Raw genomic sequence first — 25,741 nt, 5'->3', positions numbered from 1 at the left:
CTGTGATAAAATACCCTGACAAAAGCAACTGAGGAGAGAAAGGGGCCTTCAAGGCAGGCACTTGAAGCAGCTGATCATGTCCTACCCACAGCCAGGAGAAGCCTACAAGCAAGCTCACTGCTCACCTAGCACACCCCACTCTGACGCAGTCCAGGATCCCGAGCCGGGGGATGGTGCCCCTCGAGTTTAGGCTGGTTCTTCCCTCACCAGTTAATGCAAGGAAGACAATTGCCACAGGTGTGCCCACAGGTGAACCTGATAGCAGTCCTCCAATGAGGCTTTCCTCAGGTAATTCTGAGTTGTCAAGTGACAAAATATCACAGGGACTTTGCAAGGGACTTTCTGGAACCAATCATAAATATCGTCCCTAAAACTTCCTTCATTATCAGGAGTTTTTCTCCAACTCCATCCCAGACAGATATGGTCCCCAGAAAGTACACTTGATATACCAAAGCCGGGCCTGAAAGTCCTGTTTCTCAAGAGGACAGGAGGACAGCAAGTTCAGAGCCAGTCTACGCAATTTAGTAAGACATAGTCTCTGAAGGAGAAGAAGATTAGGGAAGTATTCCAGAAGTAGGAACTTGTCTAGCAGTACAGATGAGAGTGTGTGCATATGTCTGCATGCAAACACACACACACACACACAGTGGGGGCACTAGATTCTGGGGGAATAGGGACCAGACTACTAAGTAGAAGCAACTCAAGCTTGCACATTGTTTAATAGAGATGTTTGGTCATGCCCATCAGAGAGGTTGACTCCTTATGTCTATAATTTTCCTGTGACATTCCATCATCCAGGCTGCTGCTAGCTTAATACGCTTTAACCCCCTGAGCAGCTTAAAGCGCTCTTTCAACAGCGTGATATTGACTATTGAAAATGCTCAAGTCATGCTATGTCACAGCCTGACCTGGCATCAGCTTGAGATTCACACTCCTCTGTAGTCTACCATAGTTCCCAGGGCTTATCAGGTTTTCAAGCCAGCAGAGACTTGGAGAACACATTTATTAGATGTGACACTATGCTTAATGAGAATTCTGGGCCTATAATTTGCTGACCAGGTATTCTTAGAAAAGCTTCTTTTAAAGAAACAACACCACCCCCTACCGCACCCACTAATCTGAAATTTAACATCTGGGCCTGCCCAGTTTCCACTTTCTTCGGCTGGCGGAGTAGTGCTAAAGTGGCAGAAGCCCTGGAAAGATCAGAGGATACTCATGTAAAGTCCATTGTGTCTCCCAGCCCTGGGCTCCTGCAGAACCAGCAACCACTCATCCTGACACAGCTCTGCTCTGTTAGCCCTGCAGCACAATGTGGCCTTCCATTTGGGTTCTTTGTACTCTGTCTACAGTAAGAAGGAACACATGTGCACGTGCTTGCTTTGTATCTGGCCCCGTCTAGGTGTGTTGTGTGTGCTACCTCACCTAACCCTCACGGTGGCATCAGAAGAGTTTACCAGTATTCGTTTTCATTTACACGGAGTAAAAAGATCCATCACATGGGACAATGATCATACCTAGACGGTGCATAAAGCCAGCACAAACCCAGACAGTCTGACCCAGGGGTCCAGCAGACCTCATAGGCCTTGTTATATTCTCTCCACTGACAGACTAGTCAAGGAAGAAATAAAATATCTCATCTGGAGCTTACACAGAAGAGGGAAGAGTTAGGTAATACATTCACTAATGTCCCTCAGAACAATGCCCCTCATGATACTCTACTTGCCTAGGTCCCCTAGGAAATACCAACAATTCCACCAATTGTCTCTACCTGGAAGACCTACAGACACCTAGCCTTCAAAATGCCATGGACTCCTCTATTTCTTCTTTCTCCAAATACCTGCCCTCCTGTCTCCATAAAACTCTCTGCAGCATTGTCATGTAGTCTGCAATCCAGACAGGACACCCTAGGAGTCCCCTACCACTCCCTTCTCCCCCAAATCAAATCATTGTCTGAATTAAATGTTTTCTATCTTCTGAACACTAGTAGAATCCATTTCCTCCTCACCAGGTCCTCTGCTGTCAGACTGACTTAGCTTAAAACAAACAGAATGCATGACTTAATTTCTGAAGGACAATTCTAGCAGCAGCCTTTGCTTTACAGTAAGATAACAACCTGAGCACTCATGGAGTGTACTCCTTCTAAACAGTGCAGACTATCTCTTATTCAGTACTATCCATTAATAATCGCTGTGCAGCTGGCAGTACAGCTGGGTGAGGAGCACACGGTCAATGTCAACTGCACTGGAGTGAGCATGCTCAAAGCTGAGTGCTACTGGAGACTGAGTCAGGGTCCCACACTGAGGCAAGCGCTCAATGCAGAGCTCTTCCTGCAGCCCAGCAGCTTGCTCTAAGAGAACGCACCTCCACCATCTACCTTCTGCTTGTAGAATATGGCTCACCAGTCCCAGCCTGAGACCCCTTTTCTGTAAATGTGAGCAGTGATGTAAGAAAATCCACACGAGGGCTTAGTACAATGCCTGGGGGTCAAGGCTGATCGTTTATCTTATTGTGACCTCGGTCAGATACAGGAAGGTCACCCTGTTACCAAGCTCAGAGCAAGTGATTCCTTAATCCCTGAGCTTGCGTTTAACTCATGACAGGGGTCACATTCCTCCATGCCAGCAACATCACTTCCTTTTGGTCTTGAGGGCACATGAGAATCTCCTGAAGGTTCCTGCAAACTCTTCAGATACCTCTGAGCTAACTGAGCACTGTGACTTCAAAACTCCTTGTGGGTTTAAAATATGCAGTCCAGGTAAGCCACCCTGGGCTTGAGTGAATGTGGATACCTTGTCATAGAGGTTTCCCTGGGGACAGAGGGGGCATTTATGGGGACATAAGAAGGGCATAGCCCATGCAGTCTGGAAAAAAAATCACCAGACCTGCTACCAATACATACAAGTATCTAAAAGCTGTTGTCTACAGAACCTAAGCTAGGGTCTGTTAGCAGATAGGCAGGTAGTTTTAGGGCCAATCACCTTGACTTGGGTAGGGGTTGGGGAGTGAGATGTTGTAGCTTTAAACACTTGTAAGAGTCCTTTTGGAGCTTCTATTTGTTTCAGATAAGGCTTTTGTGATGCTTATTTTTCAAATGTCAATTTGACAGAACCCCAAATCACACGGAAAAAAGTCTTAATGAAAGATTAATGTCTAAAATGTGTCCATCTGTAGACATGACTGTGGAAAATTTTCTTAAGTTAATTTATATAGGAAGATCCAAACTACTGTGGGTGGCAACATTCTCTAGGCAAAGAGTCCTGACATATATGAGTGGAGAAATCTAGCTGATCACAAGCAAGCAATCAAGTAAGCATACATTGATTTCTCTCTATTCTTAACTGCAGAGGCATCATGACTAGCTGTTCAAGTTCCCACCTCAACTTCGAAACAATGGCGAGACTATAACCTGGAATTGTAGGCTGAAATATATTCCCTTCTCCCATGAGAGGCTTTTTACCAGGGTATTTTAACATAGCCACAGAAATGAAACTAGGTCATCCCTGTAAAACAAACTGCAAGGAGCTGGTTTAATACAGCCGAGTTATGTTACCTCTCTTCTATGTGACCCAGAGTCAGCATTTCTCAGGATGACCTCATTATAAAGCAAGTCCTCTCTACAGAGGGTATTTCCGGTCTACTATTTTTGGACAAAGGATATAGGAAGGAGCAGCATGGTGTTCAACTGCACATGCTCAGGATGGTACTACTGTGATGGACATCTGCTTCCCCAGTGAAAGACCCATTATTTCTTAGTTTTTGGAGCCTCAATGTTATTATCAGACACGAGTAACACACCTTCCTTCCCCCATTGTCCCCTAATAGGGGCTTATTGGCATCGCACTCCCAGGATGAACTCACTTGTGTCCAGTTAGAGTTCTATTTCTTTGGAAACTGCAAAAATTGCCAAATTTTTATCAAGATACAAAATAAATGTTGAAGAGAAAATCACTTTGTGGTATTTTAGTGTGTATGTATTTTAGTATGTGTGAGCATGTGTGAGCATGTGGACATCAAAGGTCAACATCACATGCCTTCCTCTATTGCTTGCCACAATGGTTTTTGAGACAGCTTTCTCCCTGAGCCTGGAGCTCACCAGTTCAGCGGGACTGGCTGCTCCCTGAGCCTGGAGCTCACCAGTTTAGCTGGCCAGTGGAGGCCAGTGGAGCCCAAGGATCTTTACCTCCTCAGTGCTGGGACTGCAGATGGTGCTACTATGCCCTGCTTTTCACATGGGTGCTGGGAATCCGAGTTCAGTCCTCATGCTTAAGAATGACTGTATAATCCTATGGACTCAGCCACCTCCCAGGCACTGGCTCTATCATTTTGGTTCCCATAAACTGGTGATGACCCTGTGGTGCCACTTCATGGAGGCACGAAAGTCTGAGTGATGGCCTAATTCCCTTCCCATCACTCCCTCTAGGTGGGGTCAGGAGAAGTAAAGGTAAGGCTTTGACACTTACCTGATTAACATTGAAAATCCGGCCCTTGTTAAATCTCTTGGGACTTTTAAACAACATAAGAAAAGGTGGCTTGTTTAAACTGCAGCCTCCTAGGGATGCATCCTTCTTGGTAGATTTACTGGCCAGATCCAGGACTTCTGGACTCTGTGAAAACCTGGATTGGGGGCAAAATGAAAGCTATGACCAAACTCTTGCCTGGTGGGAGACCAGGAACTCTCTCACTGTCATGATTCCTACAACACTCTCACTCACTGTCACGAGTCCTACAGGAACACTCTCACTGTCACGAGTCCTACAGGAACACTCTCACTGTCACGAGTCCTACAGGAACACTCTCACTGTCACGAGTCCTACAGGAACTCTCTCACTGTCACGAGTCCTACAGGAACACTCTCACTGTCACGAGTCCTACAGGAACACTCTCACTGTCACGAGTCCTACAGGAACACTCTCACTGTCACGAGTCCTACAGGAACACTCTCACTGTCACGAGTCCTACAGGAACACTCTCACTGTCACGAGTCCTACAGGAACTCTCTCACTGTCACGAGTCCTACAGGAACTCTCTCACTGTCACGAGTCCTACAGGAACACTCTCACTGTCATGAGTCCTACAGGAACACTCTCACTGTCACGAGTCCTACAGGAACACTCTCACTGTCACGAGTCCTACAGGAACACTCTCACTGTCACGAGTCCTACAGGAACACTCTCACTGTCACGAGTCCTACAGGAACACTCTCACTGTCATGAGTCCTACAGGAACACTCTCACTGTCACAAGTCCTACAGGAACACTCTCACTGTCATGAGTCCTACAGGAACACTCTCACTGTCACAAGTCCTACAGGAACACTCTCACTGTCACGAGTCCTACAGGAACTCTCTCACTCACTGTCACGAGTCCTACAGGAACACTCTCACTGTCAGGAGTCCTACAGGAACACTCTCACTGTCACGAGTCCTACAGTAACACTCTCACTGTCACAAGTCCTACAGGAACACTCTCACTGTCACAAGTCCTACAGGAACACTCTCACTGTCACGAGTCCTACAGGAACTCTCTCACTCACTGTCACGAGTCCTACAGGAACACTCTCACTGTCATGAGTCCTACAGGAACACTCTCACTGTCACGAGTCCTACAGGAACACTCTCACTCACTGTCATGAGTCCTACAGGAACACTCTCACTCACTGTCACGAGTCCTACAGGAACACTCTCACTGTCACGAGTCCTACAGGAACACTCTCACTGTCACGAGTCCTACAGGAACTCTCTCACTGTCACGAGTCCTACAGGAACTCTCTCACTGTCACGAGTCCTACAGGAACACTCTCACTGTCACGAGTCCTACAGGAACACTCTCACTGTCACGAGTCCTACAGGAACACTCTCACTGTCACAAGTCCTACAGGAACACTCTCACTGTCACGAGTCCTACAGGAACACTCTCACTGTCACGAGTCCTACAGGAACACTCTCACTGTCACGAGTCCTACAGGAACACTCTCACTGTCATGAGTCCTACAGGAACACTCTCACTGTCACAAGTCCTACAGGAACACTCTCACTGTCATGAGTCCTACAGGAACACTCTCACTGTCACAAGTCCTACAGGAACACTCTCACTGTCACGAGTCCTACAGGAACTCTCTCACTCACTGTCACGAGTCCTACAGGAACACTCTCACTGTCAGGAGTCCTACAGGAACACTCTCACTGTCACGAGTCCTACAGTAACACTCTCACTGTCACAAGTCCTACAGGAACACTCTCACTGTCACAAGTCCTACAGGAACACTCTCACTGTCACGAGTCCTACAGGAACTCTCTCACTCACTGTCACGAGTCCTACAGGAACACTCTCACTGTCATGAGTCCTACAGGAACACTCTCACTGTCACGAGTCCTACAGGAACACTCTCACTCACTGTCATGAGTCCTACAGGAACACTCTCACTCACTGTCACGAGTCCTACAGGAACACTCTCACTGTCACGAGTCCTACAGGAACACTCTCACTGTCACGAGTCCTACAGGAACTCTCTCACTGTCACGAGTCCTACAGGAACTCTCTCACTGTCACGAGTCCTACAGGAACACTCTCACTGTCATGAGTCCTACAGGAACACTCTCACTGTCACAAGTCCTACAGGAACACTCTCACTGTCACGAGTCCTACAGGAACACTCTCACTGTCACGAGTCCTACAGGAACACTCTCACTGTCACGAGTCCTACAGGAACACTCTCACTGTCACGAGTCCTACAGGAACACTCTCACTGTCACGAGTCCTACAGGAACACTCTCACTGTCACGAGTCCTACAGGAACACTCTCACTGTCACGAGTCCTACAGGAACACTCTCACTGTCACGAGTCCTACAGGAACTCTCTCACTGTCACGAGTCCTACAGGAACACTCTCACTGTCATGAGTCCTACAGGAACACTCTCACTGTCACAAGTCCTACAGGAACACTCTCACTGTCACGAGTCCTACAGGAACACTCTCACTGTCACGAGTCCTACAGGAACACTCTCACTGTCACGAGTCCTACAGGAACACTCTCACTGTCATGAGTCCTACAGGAACACTCTCACTGTCACAAGTCCTACAGGAACACTCTCACTGTCATGAGTCCTACAGGAACACTCTCACTGTCACAAGTCCTACAGGAACACTCTCACTGTCACGAGTCCTACAGGAACTCTCTCACTCACTGTCACGAGTCCTACAGGAACACTCTCACTGTCAGGAGTCCTACAGGAACACTCTCACTGTCACGAGTCCTACAGTAACACTCTCACTGTCACAAGTCCTACAGGAACACTCTCACTGTCACAAGTCCTACAGGAACACTCTCACTGTCACGAGTCCTACAGGAACTCTCTCACTCACTGTCACGAGTCCTACAGGAACACTCTCACTGTCATGAGTCCTACAGGAACACTCTCACTGTCACGAGTCCTACAGGAACACTCTCACTCACTGTCATGAGTCCTACAGGAACACTCTCACTCACTGTCACGAGTCCTACAGGAACACTCTCACTGTCACGAGTCCTACAGGAACACTCTCACTGTCACGAGTCCTACAGGAACTCTCTCACTGTCACGAGTCCTACAGGAACTCTCTCACTGTCACGAGTCCTACAGGAACACTCTCACTGTCACGAGTCCTACAGGAACACTCTCACTGTCACGAGTCCTACAGGAACACTCTCACTGTCACGAGTCCTACAGGAACACTCTCACTGTCACGAGTCCTACACAAGCTTTCACTTCTTCAAGTTGCATCTGCATGATAGATGGGCTCTGGAAACTTCTGTGGACTTCAAGTGTAACAGGGCTTGAATACTAGTTTGTTTGTTTTTTTTTTCTTAAAATGGGCATCATACATATTCATGGAAATCAAATGTGCTGAGAAGCAAGTGGTAGATATGGTATGGCACAGAAATGATGGTCAACATCAGGGTAGCACCAGGATGGGATTATGGAAAGGTCCATGTGACTGGGATTGCTGATAAGCTACAGCTAAACACCTCCCTGCCTTCTCCATTCCTCTTATTCCCTGCTCTAGCCATGGGCCCACATGCTCAAGAGCATGTATCAGCAATGGTTAGGAGTGAGAACTGTGATCCTCATCTTGGCCCAGGACCCTCATGCCAGATGGGGTGGTCAGAGGGATAATGGTGTCATTTAGGGAGGCTGCAAGTTCCAGCCTAAGGTTCCCGGCCAGAGCCAGGACGTCCCACAGCTACAGGATAGGGGTCCTTATCTAACATGCTCTGAATTCGAGATAACATTTAAAGCTTATATGAGTGGAATTCTGAATACCACTCTACTGAAAGTCTGTCCAGGATTGCACAGACCCTTGAAATCCTTTCACCTTAAAAGCCTTGGGGAGCTGACCCAAACAAATGTTATGGGTTAAAGTGAAACCAAACAGTGTGAATATTTTTTCATGGGCCATGATCAGATAGTTAATTTTCATTAGACCTTTTCCAAGCCCTAAGCTGCTAGGAGCTTTGGCTTGTTGATTTTTAACGCATTTTAGAAATACTTGGAATGAAAGCCATTCATAACACTGACAAATCTGATCCAGTAACTGGGTAGGTAGGATACTCTGTTGGTGGGTGGGCTCTTATCAATAACCACAGACAAAAAGATCCCCCACCTTTGGACTAAAACATTGCTGATACAACCCTCGAAATGACCGCCTCCGAGGCGGAGCGACTGCTGGGCGTTAGAGAAGCTAGGAAGCCTCTGGTTCCTTCTCAGGACCTGGTCATCGATGAGAAGGCGGAGACTGAAAATGAAGAGAAGCAAGACAAGGGTGAGACCTCTAGCAAACAACAACAGCAGCACCCCCTCTCTGAGGCAGCACTCTACTGCCTTCCACTCAACTACGCCACCCAACAGTCAAGCCAAATTACTTTCTAGAGTAAAAAGTATTTTCATGTATTTTATACATAATCATTTAGTTAAACAATAGACATGTTTGCTCAAGCAATTTTTAAAGGCTTACTTCTTTTTCTTTTATGCGTATGTGTGCCTTGACTGACTTTCTGTGCCCCTCATATGTGCTCATGCCTTAGGAGCCAGAAGATCCTCTGGAATTGGGGTGATGAAACCTTGTGAGCCCTCATGTGAGCTCTAGGAACTGAACCTGGGCCCTCTTAAAGGGAAGCCAGTGCTCTCTAACCACTGTACTTTCTCTCTAGCCCCGCAAGGAAGTTTTGCAACATGAATATACCAATATAGTTCACATTCACAGGAAGATACCACACGGTCTGGCTCCCTAGCCTCTCTTCCCGCTAATTGTACCTTCTGGCTTTCTTCTATCTTCTAGAACAACAAGCATCCAGGATTCTGATACAATTGATTTGTTTTTAAACTTGTGGACAGAAAATCACAATGGAGCACTCTTACGTGAGCCATCTCTTTACATTTTTGGAGGCACATCCACACTGTTCGATGTGCAGGTTTATAATGGTATCTCACACATTTAGGATATGTGGTCCATTTTGAATTTTTATCTGTCCACATATCTACATATCCACATATCCATATATCCACATCTAACAACTGATTTGATTTAATCAGTACAGAACTAGGGAAATGCTAACACAGAACAGCCAATTAGTATCAGCATCGGAAACAGATACTCTGCAAAGCTGTACTGGAGAACTCCGTTGAACTGAATAGATCCTGGCAGCAGACACAAACCACTCACCCTGAGGTGTCACTTATTACAGATACATGATGCAGTAAACCGTCCATGTAGGTCCCTGGAGACTTGAAAATTGGGATGTTGCTGTCCCTAGTGCTCAACTCAATGTGCCCATCTTCCAGGGTGACCAGCAGGCTGCTTGTCTGTAAGCATCCCAGAACACACCATCAACAGTTTGCATTTAGAGATGACAAATGACAAAACTAGGCATTCACAGTCAGGGGGTTTGGCCTAAATGCTTTGACTTCACTCTTTTGATCAAAAGATGCTTGTTAAATAGTTTGCCTTCTTGTTTGTGAATATAAAAATGTTATGCAAATTACTTCAACACTGATGAATGTATTAGTCTTTTTCTAGATCTACTTTTATTCGGTCCATTTGATTTTCTAATCAGCTGCACAGAACGTTTAAACCACATATCATTTTCCCCTATTTTTACTGACATTTTGAAGTTGTTTCTATCAGAATTTATTCTCTTCTGCATAAGTTTTACAGCAAGGAGCTGATTCATCCTCCTCAGGATTTCCCCTCTATGGGTTACAATGATGACTCCTTTCCTGTGATTTCCATGAATCTTTTATGTTCTGGTCATTATTTCTAGGAAGCCCAATTTTCCGTGCCAACCTGTTCTCATCCAAACACTGGCAAGATGATCAACCTTTTCAGTTAATGAGTAACTTAGATCTATCATCAGAATGTTTGCTATTTCACTTCCACTCAGTTCCCTTTATCAAGTCTAATTTCTTAAGTTCTCCATAAGATGTGGGTTCTCTGTTAACCTCTCATCTGCAGAAGTTTATCCAGTACAGATACAGCCTGTGATGGCTACAGCCAGTGATGGCTTCTGCTGCTGTTGAATGGGATAGACTATGTTTCTTAACTAACTCTTTATGAACTTGAAAGCAATGTCCCTAAGATATTTCCAGATCCCTCTACAGCACTGGGTTGCTCTAACTTGGTGCTAATCTAATCCTTAAAACTGCTTTTGATCATTCTGTGGACTATATACCAGCTAGTACTTACACATGACAGAAGAAAGAAGGGTTAAGAATTAAAAGTGCTAGGTCAGAGCTGGGGGTATGGCTCGGTCAATAAAATGCTTGTCACACAAGAACAAAGGTCCAAACCTTTGACCTACAAAGGGTTCAGAACCAAGCACCTACATAGAAAAAGCTGGGTGCAGGGTGCATGCTTATCATCCCAAGGCTGAAGAGGTAGGAATAGGAGGATCTGTAGAATTTGTTAGCTAACTAGCTTAGTCTACTTGGTGAGCCCAGGCTGGTGGGAGGCCTTGTCTCAAACAAGGTATGGCTCCTGAGGAATGCTACATGAAGTGTCCTCTGGCCCATATACTCACCAAGAGAGACAGAGAGACAGAGATACAGAGACAGAGGGACACAGAGAGTCAGAGAGACAGATAGAGGAGGGAAGAATGAATGAACACCAGGTCAAAGTATCCAACTTGGATAGATGATCTCTACTGGCTTATGGCACATGGCTCTTTAGGAATCATTTTAAAAATCTACAAAGACTGGTAAACAAGATAACAGATGGCAAGAGATTTTGCTCTGATCATAGCCATAGAGCTAGCCATTGCAATCTTTTAGATCTGATACCAAGTATCTGCTATGATTGGCAATGAAGCCTAAAGAAACAAATCAAAAGCACTTTTATTTAAAAGTTCCATTCTTCCTATCAGTGGATTTCTAAGCTGACTCATATCTTTGAGGCTGTAGAGGGCATCTTCTTGTGGAACAGAGTACCAGAGTGTCTCTGTCTCTGTCTCTATCTGTCTGTCTGTCTCTGTTTCTGTCTGTCTCTGTCTCTGTCTCTATCTGTCTTTCTCTCCCTCCCTCCTTCCCTCCCTCCCTCTGTATGATTCTCTTTTGTGCATGCCTGTAGGATGGGTGCACATGTATGTGGAGGAACAGGTTGACTTCGGGTGTCTTCCTGGACTGCTGTCTACCTTATATACACAGACACGACCTCACTGAACCTGGAGCTTGCTATTTTGACAGGTTCTATCTCAGGAGGCTAAGCCCCAGATTGCTAGGGGGATGCCCTGTCTGCTTCCCCTGACCTGAGATTATAGGGAGGCTGCCATGCTCACTGGCTTTCACATGGGCACAGGGGATCCAAACACCAACTCTGATTTACACAGTGAGCACTTGACTTGTCAAGCCTACCTCCCAGTGCAAGAGAGAATGTCTGAGGGTCTACTGCATGTGAAGAGAGAGCACAAGACCCTGTTTACTCTAATTCTCCCAGGATAAATATTATCTCTGCAGTAACTGCTACAGTAAAGGAATCTGAAGAACCTTCTCTGGAAGATGTAATCAAAAAGAAATAGTAAGGAGAAATCTTAATCTTTTCCTAACCACATTATCACCTATAGCTGTTATAATTCGTGTTAACACGTGTCTGTAAAGAATGGAAAGGGTTGCTCAATGCACACAAACCGAACTCTACAGATTATGTGCCATCTAGCCAGATTTCTCTCAGGATCTCCTCAGGTGGAGAATTGCTCGTGCCAGAACTGTGATGGCAGATAAAATGCCCAACTCCTCATCCTTCAAAATCTCTCTGCTGCTTTTGGCAGAAAGTGTGGAGCCAGGCTTTTGTCTTGCCGTGAGCACACTGCACACCATGCCTTACCCGCGTCTGATGATTGAGTAGTGTGCCACTGGGTTGAAAGGTCTGAAACCCAAAGGAGAGCTGGAAGCGGTCAGTCGAGGGCACGTCCAAGTTTGTAAAGCTCATCTGCCCTCCTCTGGAGAACGAGGCGGTTCGCACAAGCTGAAAGGCAAGCATGGAAGTGACTGGCACTATACTCACTTCCTGGATGCCCAGGAATGCCTGGATGAACTCTCGAACTACACCCCTTCCCTGGAAATGACGGCCACCATTAGTGCCGCTCAGACCGACCCCCTCTGTGCTCGGCCACACAATCAGTAACTGAGCATCTGTAAGGTTTTGTGTGTAGAGCTGGTAATCTTTACACATTCAGTGCATGAAGCCAGCTCTGCACAGTACCATGAGCCCTCTGGGACGTAGTCTGTCACACGGTTCTGAATCCTGCTTACCTTCCAGTCTTCTGAGCACTTCTTGGTTACACCCACAGTATCATTCAACCTGACAACCCCACTGGTTTTCTTCAGATTCTTCATGCAGCCTTGGAAAGCAGGCGTTGAGATGTTAAACCTGAGGATAGGAAGTGGAAGGGAGACCTGTGAGGCTGGGCTCCCCTGAGCTACTGGCTTGCTGGCACCTCGCAGAGGATAGAGAGTCTAATGAATAGGCTGAAAACTGCAGGTGCTGTAGAAACAAATTCTCAGAGATTTGAGAGCCAGGGATGTGCTGAAAACCTTTAGGCCCTATTTTTTTATTCACCGTGTGAACTCAGAAGAAACGGTTAGTTTTTAGTTTTATTAAATTCTGAAAAACAGGGCTGATTTAATCCTTAGGTTTGAGTCCATCTGCTACCTGCCAACCACGCTACATGAGCAAGCCATCGTTGTGAGGAAAGAGCTGGGGAGGATGTTGGATGCAGGCATGAACACACAGGCGTGTCAAGAGTTTCAGGAGTGGGTGAGGGCTGTGGGCTCTGCAGCTAGGCTGTCTGGGTTCAAGTTCTGCGCCTGCCTCAGTAAGCAACTTTACCTCTCTGTATAAATGCAGACCTGCGCTTCTGCACCATGCGTGGGCCGTGTGACTAACTTGGTATATGTAACACACTCAAGTGGCGCTTAGGGAACCCTGAGGGCTCGCTGCACTCAGCAGTGCTGTCTATACACACTGGCTGGCTACGCCAGCCCTTGCTCTGCATGTGCTACCCGTACCTAGTACTCTGTTACCATCATCCCAGCCATCTCGTCTGGCTGTGTGGTGCATGCATGTACGTGTGTGTACATGTTCTCATGGGTACGGTTTTGTACGCATGTGCTCTTGTGGGCGGAGGTTAACAATGGATGTCTTCTTCCTGTATTGCTCTCCACCTCATTTTTGAGATCAGGTCTCTCACTGAAACTGAGGCTCAATAACTCAGCTAGACTGGCTAGCCAGGAAATCTGAGGGACGCTCTTGTCTCCGACATCTACCACTGGGACTATAGGCACAATACTACCATTCCTAGCTTTACTTATTTTTAATTTTTTAAAAATTGTATTTATTGTATGAGTTCTCTGCTGCACATACATCTGCAGGCCAGAAGGGGGCATCAGACTCCCTTACAGGTGGTTGTGAGCCTCTGTGTTAATATGGGTGCTAGAGTACTGAACTCGGGTTCTCACGCTTGTTCAGGGAGCACTTCATGGACAGCTCCATTTGGCCAGCCCTCGCATGATTTCTATACAGATCTCCCTATGTGGTGCCCTGGCATGCCTCTTTGACTTCGCTTCCTAATCTGTGTGGCGCTGGATTCATGTAAAGCATTAACTGACTGAGGCAAATATTAATGTTTCTTAATCAAATGATGTACTAAGAAAATCCAATCCTGATTTCATCATAAATCCCTAAGGTCGCTTCATTTATCTAAATGGAAAGGTGTCTGCCTTTAGTCTAATTCATTATAAACAGCAGAACTACAAGGAACATGCATAAAATTAAATTTCATTAAAAGGAAAAGCACAGCCTTCTTGGCACTGTGACTTAATTACTTTATAAAAACATCTTGCACCTTGGGAGAGGAGGAAAGTTCCTTTCAAATTCTGGGGCTGGCATTTTTATGGATATGTTCACGCTCACTGTGTTAGGTCAGCTGAGGGTCTAGACGTCCACATTCTCTCTAGGACTCACGATCGGAACTCACTTGCTAGAGGAACCTAATTATGTCGGGGCAGGTACTCCTAAGTCAATGGCCTCCTGTGTGGGAGATGCTCATACCCTGGGCCCACCTTCCCACAAAAGCTTATCCAGTTCCCTGGCTGGAGTCCGCAGAGATGAGAGAGAGAGAGTGATGCTAAATTGAGCATCTATCAGACCCCAGGCTGACTGTCACTGTCCCAGGAGATGTCCTGCTTGGTGTCAGCCCCCTGGCCTTATCAGTAAGGACTTGTAGATTGGATTAGCAGATGTGTGACCCCTGATTATAATCTCAAGTCATTCAAAGATCTGGGTCCTCGTTCCCAGAAGGCTGACTCCACAGAGGAAAGCTGCTCAACACAGCCATGGCACCACCGTGTCTCAGTCCCAAATCTCCTCAGGGCCCTTCCACTAAGTTGGGTTCCTTGGGAAGAGCTGTGTGGCTGTCCCTGCAGAGGCCTGTTGAGATCCTCTAAGCCACACCGTCCCAGTGATCCACATCAGGGACCGTTGCAGGGGCTCACTGAATGACCAAATGCCTTACCAGTCAGCCAAGACAGGCCAAGCCCAGATAAGCATTGCTTAGCATTTCATTTCTGAAGAAACCAAAGGTCAGGTAAATATTTTCACAGCTTCTGTCCCCTTGGCTTATTTCTCTACTCTTGTGATTTGAATTAAAACAAGGGAAAACAAATAAACTTACCTAGAAAGGGGGGGAGTAGCCTCTTGTTTGGAAGCTAACTCTCACACAGACAACCCATTCTCTCCCCCTCCCTCCCTCCCTCCCTCCCTCCCTCCCTCCCTTCTTCCCCCCTTTTCCCCCACTCCCCCTTCACTCTGCATGGATGTTCTTATTCTGCATGTGTCCCTGGGCTTCTTTAATGGGTAAAGCAACAGCCTAAATTCTGTTTTCCTGACCCTTATCAACCCAGCTGGATTCTTTGTGGTTTCTGTCCTTCTAAGAGTGACAAGAATGGATAGTGAGGTGCCACACATTTTGTCCGACTTCCCACATTTTGGACAGCCAGTCCCATTATTCAATTTTTACAATCTATTTTTCTTTCATGACTATATTGTTAGTGTTGCAAAGTTTACTGTTTGAGCTAATATCAAACAAGGGAGCCTAGACTTGTTGGTAGCAAGCCCTGCCGGCATAAGAGGTGTTCTACATTAATAAAAATGCAGCACAGCAGGTTGGCAGGATGGCTCATTGGCTCCCCTCCCCAATAGAAACCTCACAACGTCACCTCACCTTTCTCTGATTGCAATTGGAATTCCACCCAAATAATATGTGCTGAAATCAAATATTTCCCCTTCGATTCGTACACTGCGTTCGTTCACATTTATCCACATGCGTTTTTGTAGTTTTCCAATTGTGATTAAGATCTGAAACGAATGGGAACAAATCAGCCAGCAAGGAAACACAAACCTATTTGTAGTGTCTCAGAGTAACTGCGGCTTCCTTTTCCTGTGGACTTGTTTACACACATGGGCAGATGACTGCCCAGTAGCAGTGTGTGGTAAAAGTTTGATACTAAAACATCTGTGTGTGTCTACATGTCTGTGTTTCTCCACGTCCATCCATGTGTGTGCACGTGTGTACAGAGCCCAGAAAACACCCGTAGGTACTGCTTTTTGGCCATCGTTGACCTCTGATTTGAGATGAGGTATTTTGCTGGCTGACACTGCTGGCCCATGAACACCAGGGATCTACCTGACTTTGTATCATATAAGGGACAACAGGTCTACCTCACCTAGCTTGTCTACTTAGCTTCTGAGAAGCTCTGAGCACAATCTGAGTCATCTCCCCAAGTTACTAAAACAGTGGTTCTCAACTGTGCTCGCTACCCTCTGGGACCACGGTAGCATTAAGAACATCATAGTAGAAATGGCCTCACTGTAATAGAAATGTTCTCATTTGAAATCTATCGTGGTTTACATAATTTACACATGCTCTATCTTTATTAAATTTCATGGCTAGATGTTCAGAACTGTAAAGGGCACACCCACAGTCAATAACTCATCTTGTAATAGAGTTTGTGTATCATTTTGCCTATTTTTGATGGGGGGGGGGACTAATTTCATTTTAAAGGTTCACTGACTTCTAAAAATTCAAATAAACAGACTCCATACCGAATGATCTTTCCCATCGTTGATGGTGTCTCGAATTCCCTTCTCTTTGGGTGGCTCTGAATTTAGTTTGTATCTCACCATGAGATTGCCATCTTCTATGTTCAGAGATATGAAGTTATCCTGGAGTACGGAAAAAGGTAGATTACTAGAAGGCCTGGCTGAAAAGAGGAACGCTCTGATGCCCAGTGACTCTTGATGCCCTTGGTGTCAGTAGCTTCAGGTGCCTCCTGAGCTAACAGGGAGATAAGCACTGTGAGACCTCACACCCACGAGGCAGACGATGGCTGACTTCTATTAGCAGTGTGAGATTTCACAGTGCCCAGCACTCAGGACAAACTCAGTCACGCCAGTCAGCATCTTGATTTTGTTTCATCACAACCAGAACCAGAGAGCCACACATGGAGTCATCTCCTCCCTCCTCATCCAATCAGTCCTATCGAACCCTGGAATTTCCCCTTAACTGCCTCATACCACAACCTCAGCCATATCCCTCTTCCAGTGGTCCTCCCCTGCTCTCCTTCAGTGGTCCTCCCTTGCTCTCCTTCAGTGGTCCTCCCCTGCTCTCCTGCAGAGTCCTCCCCCACTCTCCTTCAGTGGTCCTCCCCTGCTCTCCTGCAGGGTCCTCCCCTGCTCTCCTTCAGTGATCCTCCCCTGCTCTCCTGCAGTGGTTCTCTCCTGCTCTCCTTCAGTGATCCTCCCCTGCTCTCCTTCAGTGATCCTCCCCTGCTCTCTTTCAGTGGTCCTCCCCTGCTCTCCTGCAGTGGTCCTCCTCTGCTCTCCTTCAGTGATCCTCCCCTGCTCTCCTACAGTGGTCCTCCCCCCCCCCCCCGCTCTCCTGCAGCGGTCCTCCCTGTTTCCCCACAGATCACCTACCATTGTGCAGCCAGGGCAGCCTTCTGCAATTGCCAGTGAGCATACTAACTCCCTTTGTTCCCAGGGACAACTCAGACCCCGCAGTAGATGCTTCAAAGCACTGGACACCTCTTCACTTTGCTTCTCATCATGCCTCACTGACCATACCCTAACCACATAGGTCACCCTTTATCCCTGCACGTTCTCATTGCCAGGCTTTTCCCTCCCCTGTCTCTGCTGGATCCTCTTCCAGTGTCACCTTCTCAGTGTCCATCAGATTTCAGAGGAAGCATCTTCTACTCAAGACTGTGACACTGAACTGCTTCATTTCCCCTCTATACTACTCAGACTGTGAGGAAGCAGTGGCTCTCTGATTGGCAGTGCACCTCTGTGCAATACCAGCATTCCCCTCTAGAGGGCAGGATCTGGTTCATCCGGGTCAGCACTGTTTCTTGGCCATGGACTAAGTGGTTGCTGTTACCAAATTCCCTATGATAAGAACGCCCTGTGGGATCCGGGGCCTGAGTCTTCATCCAAAAGGCTTTTAGTGTGAATTCTAACACCTCGCCCTGGAGGGTCATCCACTCTTAGCCAGGTAGCAGCAGCTGTATGGATCTCCTTAGCAGAGGCCCTAAGGACTCTCTTACACAACGGTGTTATGTAAGTTTCCTCCAGACTACAGACTATTTTTGGTCCTTAGTCTCCAAGAACTTCAGAATGGAAAAGAAGTTGAGCATCCCCAAACACCAAAGTCAAAATGGGAATGCTTCAAAATCTACACAGTTTGTTCCAGCGTCAGCCCAGCACCACGGCGCTGATAGTTTAGGCTACGCAAACCTTACTCTGTGTGCAAAATTGTTAAAAGTGTATCGCATGTAATTATCTTTGGCCTACATGTATACGATGTGCGTTTATAAAGTATACATGGAGTTCATGTTAGACGTGGGTCCTGGGATGGTTGGCGTTAATTCAACCTGACAGAGCCTAGAACCACCTTGGAAGAGTGTCTCAATGAGGGACTGGCTGTCCGCATTGGTTTGGCCTTTGGACACATCTGTGGGGTTGTCTTGGTTGGTCTAATTGGTGTGGGAAAACCCAGCCTGAACCTGGGCAGTACCTTTTCCTGATGTTGGGTCCTGGACTATGCAAGAGTAGAAAAAGCTGAACACTGAGCACCCTCAAGATTTCTCATTATGTATGCAAATATTCTAAAACTGAAAACAGTCCAAAATGTGGAACACTGCACATCCCGAGCATTCTGGGAAAAAAGAGGTCCTGGTGTGGAATGTAAGTGCTTTGAAGATGCTGGCTTCCCGCCTCGCTCTCTCCAGCCTTCAGGCTGACTGCGACCCTCTCAAACCATCAGAGCTAAGGGACCAGACCAAGTTCAGAAAGAAGAGTGGAGGTGAGCCTTGGTTCCTACCTGGCAGGCAAGGTACCTCAAACCATGCATCCCATTGCAGACTGTTCCTCTGGGATGTTTTTCTGGAACTCCGCTCATGAGAGCAACCATACAAGATTTGGTTTGGGGGTCAATCCAACAAAGACCCAGTCCAGAAGAACCAGAGCAAACTTCCCCTCCACTCTCCCTGAACTGATAGAGGGCACTGGCAGTCACCTCTGGACTGACCATGACTGCATGCTCCTAGCCTAAGAGGCGTAAGATTGGCCCTCTGGGATCTCTGCCTTACACACCGGTTTTACGTTTCGGGTTTTGTTTTTGAGACTCTGCCACAGTTGGCTGCACTTTTTATTCTACAACCAGGATGTGGGCCCCTTTCGCTACGTCACCTGGCACCTGCTGTCACTGGCATTCCCAAGGATAGCCATTCTGACAGGAATGATGGAGTCCTGCAGTTCGCTGCACCAATGCAGAAGTAATCTGCATCTCCCTGATGACCATATCTAATCCTGATCAAAAGCTCACTCTTGGAAGGTCAACTTTATTGTCATTTTTTTTTCCAACACATTATTTTGCTAAGTGCTCAGACAGTCAAACTGCATTCTATAGCCATGGTCCTAGGTCAGAGAAGCATTTCGCCAAGGCTGGTGATACACAACTAGTCAAGGTGTTAAGAACAAGAGATAAGAGCTCAGTTCTAAAGGATCATCTTTCTCAACACCACCACCCACTACTAAGTACCAAGACGCAGGGATCATCTACGTCAAAGTTACAGCATAGGTGGGGGAGGCGCTCTCCAGCCCCATCCCTTACTGATATTGGTAACTAATGGTTGCTATGGCAAGGAGAATTCATCTTCCTTTGAATGCCTTGGTAGAGTTCCCAGAATCCACTGGATGGCCCCATGCATATAGGCAGCACCAGTTGGACTTAGTAAATTTTTAAGAAAAAAACGATGAAGTTAGGAGGGGACCATTTGAGGGGTTTGAAGGAGGTAGCGAGGAAAATGGGGTACAGGATATGATCATATTTTATTGTAGACAGTATAAAGTCCTCAAAAATAAAAATATTAAAAACAAAGAATGATCCACTGACCCAGGCTACTGCAAAATATGGAAGCTTCTATTGCCTTGGGAAGTCAAGCTGCAGCCTCGTAGAGACAGGGTCCCCACAGTCTGCCGTGAGCCAGATCAAGCTCATAGCTACAGGAAGTCCAGCTACCAAGATTTGGGGGACCCTAGGTAGTCTTCATTTGCTTTAAAACAGCTATTGTCAAAGTCTAAGACCAGCATGAGAACAGGCTAGAGAGGCAGTCCTGCCCCATTTTGGGGGCAAGTCTTCACATTCCTGAGCCTTTGACCTTGTTAAAATTCACCTCAACAGAAAGAAATCATGACTGGCCAACATCATATTGCCACAATTTTCCAATCTAGATGGGTTGTTTACAACAGTTCACTTACCCCAAAATTGCTAGATACAGTGGGTGTACAAGTAGTGTCTGGACATCTGGCGTAAGTTACCTGGTTTTCTGCGAAGAACAGTAAACCTCTGTCCACAGTAGTCTGGATGGTCTGTATGAAGTTTGGGAAGGGAGCATTTGGTTGAGTAGGGATGCGAGCATAGCCTGTACCTTCAAAGTAATTTTTGTCTGACTCTTCCTTTCTCCTGTCAACACCAACCAGAAGTTACTGATTAAACAACAGAACAAGAAATACACGGGCACAATTTTTTAGGAAAACAGGAAACACTGTTAACATGTCCAGTCAGCCTTTCTTCTCTGTGTGCTCAAACACTGCTTTGAGGAGATGGTTCAGGAGGTAATGTGCTTGCCGTATAAGCACAAAACCCCAAGTTTTGATACTCAGAACCCAGATTAAAGGTGAGCATGGCAGAAGGTGAGGAAGGCAGGTGTACCTAAGGGTTTCTGGCCAGCCTACTGAGCTCTAAGTTCGGAGAAAGATCCTGTCTCAAAAATAAGGGGGAGTTATAGAGAAACTCTATTGTTTAGTTCTTGTCTCCATGTGTGTACACATGGACGAATCCACCTGGGCACACATATGTTATATTATGCTCATGATAGGGAGAAAGAGAGAGAGACAGAGAGAGGAGAGAGAGACAGAGAGAGAGACAGACACAGAGAGACACAGAGACACAGAGAGAGAGACAGATACAGACACAGAGAGAGACAGAGACACAGAGAGACACAGAGAGACAGAGACAGAGAGATAGAGACAGAGGCAGACAGAGACAGTGACAGAGGCACAGAGAGACAGAGACAGAGAGATAGAGATAGTGACAGAGAAACAGAGAGAGACAGAGCTTATGAATGAGATGTTCTATAATGAACACTCTAGAGATGTCTATTTAGGAGAAAGTGACTAAACTAGCTGAAAATATTTAAATGTAAGAACTCATTAATTCTCAGTGTTAGCTTCTCCTCAATATTAAATGCTTGTTCTTCTTAGATAGGAATATCCCAAGTCTTTTAAATTGTAGGAATGGCTAGGAGCTCAAAAGAGAGCATGTTGCAGTTCAAATAAGAATGGCTCCTAGAGGCTCAAATATTTGAATGTTTGATCATTAGGGAGTGATACTCTTAGGAGGCACGGTCTTGTTCAAGTGTGTCTTTTTGGAGGAAGTAGGCCCCTGGGAGTGGCCTTTGGGGTTTCCAAAGCCCAAGCCAGGCCTAGTGACTTTCTGCCTCTGTTCCCATTGCCTTGTTTAGCACCAGGCCTGCCTTCGTGCTTCCTATCATGATGATAATGGACTAAATCTCAAATGTAAGTTCCAGTTAAACGCTTACTTTTAGAAGAGTTACCGTGGTCATGGTGTCTCTTCACAGCAATAGATCATTGACCAAGACAGAGCAAGTTTTAAATAGACTCAGAAGACAAAGTACCTAGAAAGTCACTCACTTTGTAGACTACCATAGTTTACATTTTAATTACATAGTTATGTGGCTGAATAACCCAATATTGAGCATGTCTTTTGTTCTAGGAGGCACCAAAAATTTAAGATTCGTTTTTTAAAATTATATTTGTTATTATCATGCACTTGTGTTATGAATGTAAGTGTGCTACACTGGTACACGTGGAGATCAGAGGACAACTTGGTGAAGTTGGTTTCCTCCTTCAACCTTTACATGGACTCAAGGATCAAAATCCGGTCTTTAGGCTGGTACAACACATGTTGTTGCCCATGGATCTATCTCATAGTCCCAAAGATTCATACTTTTAAAAGCTGAGAAAACTACTAACCTAGTTTGGTATATAAACTGGGGCAAGATGCATGCTATTTAAATCTTAAGGATGGAGAGCAGTGGGTGTTGTCTGCGCACAGGGGAAGCAGTGCTGGCCCCAGCAGTGCACTGTCATGCCAAGAACCTGCCGACCACTGGAAGGTGGCAGTGCTGTGCACCTCCAGCCCAGTCCTAGGAACAAAGTCCCTCAGACTTCATTTACCTCCTACAAGGCTCCACCTCCGTGGTGTTGAGATTGAAAGTTGTCTTGAAATTGTACAAGCTTAGAACGTTTTCATTGAGGTCATCTAGTTCGATACAGCCTTTGTATGGAGGGAACCGCAGTCTGCTAGGAAGCTGTGAGAGAAGCAAGACAAAGCTCCCGTAAGTTGAGCAGGAAGGGAGAGTGACCGTGTAGTGCTGAGACTCAACAGTGAACCTAGCACCAGGGCAAAGAAGGTGGTTCAGGGCTTTGACATCCAAGAGCTGTCTAAACTCAAGCAGCCATCAGTGCTCCCTGCCTGAGTGTGCTCATCAGTAAAATGGAGATGAGATCAATACTTATCAACACAGTGCATGAAATTAATGCTCTAAAGCGTAAAACACGGGATGAAGAAAGTTACACCTTAGCTGTTACTACTGGGCGTGCTTTGAGAGTATATGGTTAATTCGTTTTTTGGTTGTTTTTTTTTTTTTTATAGAATTAGTTAAAACACAGACATGAGGTCATTATACCACACCAACGTTAAAGCATTCTACTCAGTGAGACAACATTGATACTTACTTCAAAATCCGGTGGGTAACCTCCGACATAAAACACAGCGTCCTCGGGATCCAAATTAAGGAGCGTGTTGCTACTGCCACCCTCCAGGTCGTAGACCGCGGGAGCTTTGGGTTTATTGGACGTGGCTTCTTTGGTGTAATTAAGCTTGGCAAATTGATATATTCTGTTAAAAATTAGATAATAAAAATATAAGAAAATGAAAGAACTCAAAGCCAATAGGCCAAAAACGGAGTCACATGTCAGTGGGGTTGGCTGAGGCTGATCAAAGTCATGAGCGAGGGTCAGCTGAACTGTACCTCTGGAACTTCACCCGGTCCATAACTGCCTCCTGAGACTCACTCTCCGTCAGGACCTGATCGATCTGAACTTCAGCTTCTCGGTCCCCCAGGTTGTAGACACACGTCAGCTGGCCATCTACAACCGCCATGCCGATGTAGTCCTTGGAGGCCTGGAGACATAAAGGCCTCCTCAGAACTCTTTTTGCTCAAGGCGAAATAGCATTAGGATTTCTTGAAGAAATTGTTTTAAAACAGAGTTTAAGCATGAGGATTAAGACAGTGAGGCCTTCAGACAAGCAGACAGACAGACAGACACATGTGACGAGGACTTGGAATCCTTAGATCTGTTCAAACTCTCATCGTCCACCTCCAGAGGATCCTAAATGATTTTTTACTAATGGGTCTACAGAACACTTGAGTTGTCTTGTCAGGGCTGTTTCCTCATCCTTCAGTGGACTGAGGTCAGTTCCCATTGTTCCCATTGTTCAGTCTCCAGTTTGCCAGCACCTACCACAGGGCAAGCACACTTGGCTGCTCATTAGAGTTCATCAGTAAAAAGGGTGAGCCACTTCCCTTCCCCAGGTGTCATGCAATGTTCTCTTAGCATCTGTGGCAGCCTCAGCTATGATGTTTCCTCATTGTCATAGTGTGTGTGTTTCTTCTCTATTAGAATGGGAGAATGCCAAGGAAGAAACGTGTGTGTGTGTGTGTGTGTGTGTGTGTGTGTGTGTGTGTACACAAATATAGATAGATGGATGGATGGATGGATGGATAGATAGATAGATAGGTAGATAGATAGGTAGATAGATAGGTAGATAGATAGATAGATAGATAGATAGATAGATAGATAGATACTAAAACTGACCATTTTGACCATTTTTAAGAGTATAATAGCATTCAGGACATATTCAGGACATTTAAGAAGTAAATTTTAGTTTATCGTAAACAACAACTATATAGCACATAATTAGGACAGTTGTCCCTCTCCATCAATAAGGGGACTAGTTTAGAAACCCTGGGAACATTAATTTTGCAGACACTTATATAAAATGGCACAGCAACTGATGTAACCTGTACATATACTCCTGTGGGCTCTAGAACATACGCTATTCATAATACCTCATTTAATGGGAATAAAATGTAGATACTTGGTGTGCTGCACTTCTCAGGACCCTTAGGATACAATATTTTTCTCACTTTGTTTAGTTTGCAACAGGGTCTCATGTAGGCCAGGCTGGAAGAGGTAGTTAAAATTAACAATATTGCTGGGCTAAGAATATTCAATAAAATGTCCACTGCTGATAACTAAGAATTCTCCAACTAGGGAGAATTCCAAGAACCATATTTTATATTCTATTACATTTATTTATGATAGAGAGCTCAGCCCAAGACCCATGTTTTAGATACTTTTATTTCAGCCCAGACAGTACTCATCTCTCCCTTAGACTGAGGAAGCATACACAGAAGGAGGGACTAAGAACTAAATCAGCTGTTGAAATGCCAGTCATGGCTGCCTAACCAATGAGTTCAGGATGAGGGGTGGGGTTGGGGTAGAGAGTTTAGGCTTTGTTTTGCTTCAGGCCTCATTTCTATATGGACCCCACCCGTCTGAGTTGGGGAGGCATCTGTGGCTGTGCCTTCCCAGGAAGAGAACAGGACACAGTTCTGTGAGGAACAACCACTGTTAGTTCTCATAGATATGGGAGAAAACATTGTAAACATGTATGTACTCATATGTACACACATGTGTGCCTATATCTTACACCATTGGGTAAGACTTCTCATCGGTGGCTCATGTCCATGATGAACAGGAGGTCTCATAGGCACCTCCATAGCACAGATGGGAGGGTGGTGGGTAGTGGAGCTTGTGGCTGTCTTTGTAGGACAAGCAAATACATAGTGGTGGCACAGTTACGTCACAAGTCTCAAGGCACCCCCAAAACCGTTTTGTTAGTAAAGCAAGGAAATGTCCTAACCACACTTACATCCTTGTTTCCAAGGTACATTACAAACATGTCCTCAGTGCCTCCATTCTCTCTTAAGTCTGGTCTTTGGAGGAACAAAGACAGAGACGTGTATCCCTTCAAGTCTTCTAGGTCATTTGGCAGACGGACTTCAACACCAGATTTACCATTGAACCTCATGGGAATTGCAACCTGCGAGGAAGGGTAAGATGGAAAAATGAGGTGTCAAAAAACTATGAGGAGTTCTGTAGCCAGACCTCTTAGCAACACAAGGACGGATGATGCCTCTTGGACCCAGGTTAGCTTTTGTGTTTTATATACATACGCAAATACATACATATATACATACATACATACACACATATATACATATACATGCATACACACATGTATATACACATATATATGTACACATATATATACACACATATATGCATATACATACATGCACACACATGTGCATGCATGGGTATATGCATGTGTATGTGTGTATGACAAGGTAAAGTTAACCCTGACTCATATGGAGTTTGTTTTGGAAGCCAGGCTGGCCTCAAACTCACAGAGATCCACTTGCCTCCCCTCCTGAGTGCTGGG

At 45.7% G+C, this 25,741-nt stretch overlaps 1 protein-coding gene and 1 long non-coding RNA gene across 5 annotated transcripts in view; one reads left to right on the top strand and one right to left on the bottom strand.

Moving 5' to 3' along the window:
- Nucleotides 1-25,741, bottom strand: part of Lama3 (laminin subunit alpha 3) — a 231,870-nt gene that overhangs the window by 19,747 nt on the left and 186,382 nt on the right. For all 4 annotated transcript variants that reach the window (XR_015642374.1, XM_087593013.1, NM_001393748.1 and 1 more), the window contains 12 exon segments: nt 25,169-25,339; nt 23,202-23,353; nt 22,906-23,068; nt 22,345-22,478; nt 20,404-20,548; nt 16,630-16,749; nt 15,749-15,882; nt 12,780-12,897; nt 12,352-12,492; nt 9,700-9,839; nt 8,641-8,772; nt 4,461-4,614 (listed from right to left, as the gene is read on the bottom strand). Coding sequence is in view for 3 of the 4 variants with exons in the window: in XM_087593013.1 (XP_087449139.1) it covers nt 4,461-4,614; nt 8,641-8,772; nt 9,700-9,839; nt 12,352-12,492; nt 12,780-12,897; nt 15,749-15,882; nt 16,630-16,749; nt 20,404-20,548; nt 22,345-22,478; nt 22,906-23,068; nt 23,202-23,353; nt 25,169-25,339 (1,704 nt within the window). In the remaining variant the exon portion in view is untranslated.
- The window catches only part of LOC120098331 (uncharacterized), a 78,767-nt gene that overhangs the window by 35,073 nt on the left and 17,953 nt on the right, over nt 1-25,741 (top strand). The window lies entirely within an intron of this gene.

This window comes from Rattus norvegicus, chromosome 18 (assembly GCF_021556685.1).
Source record: "Rattus norvegicus strain SHRSP/BbbUtx chromosome 18, alternate assembly SHRSP_T2T, whole genome shotgun sequence".
In the NCBI taxonomy this organism is placed as follows: Eukaryota; Metazoa; Chordata; class Mammalia; order Rodentia; family Muridae; genus Rattus; species Rattus norvegicus.
This window is presented reverse-complemented; position numbering and strand designations above follow the sequence as displayed.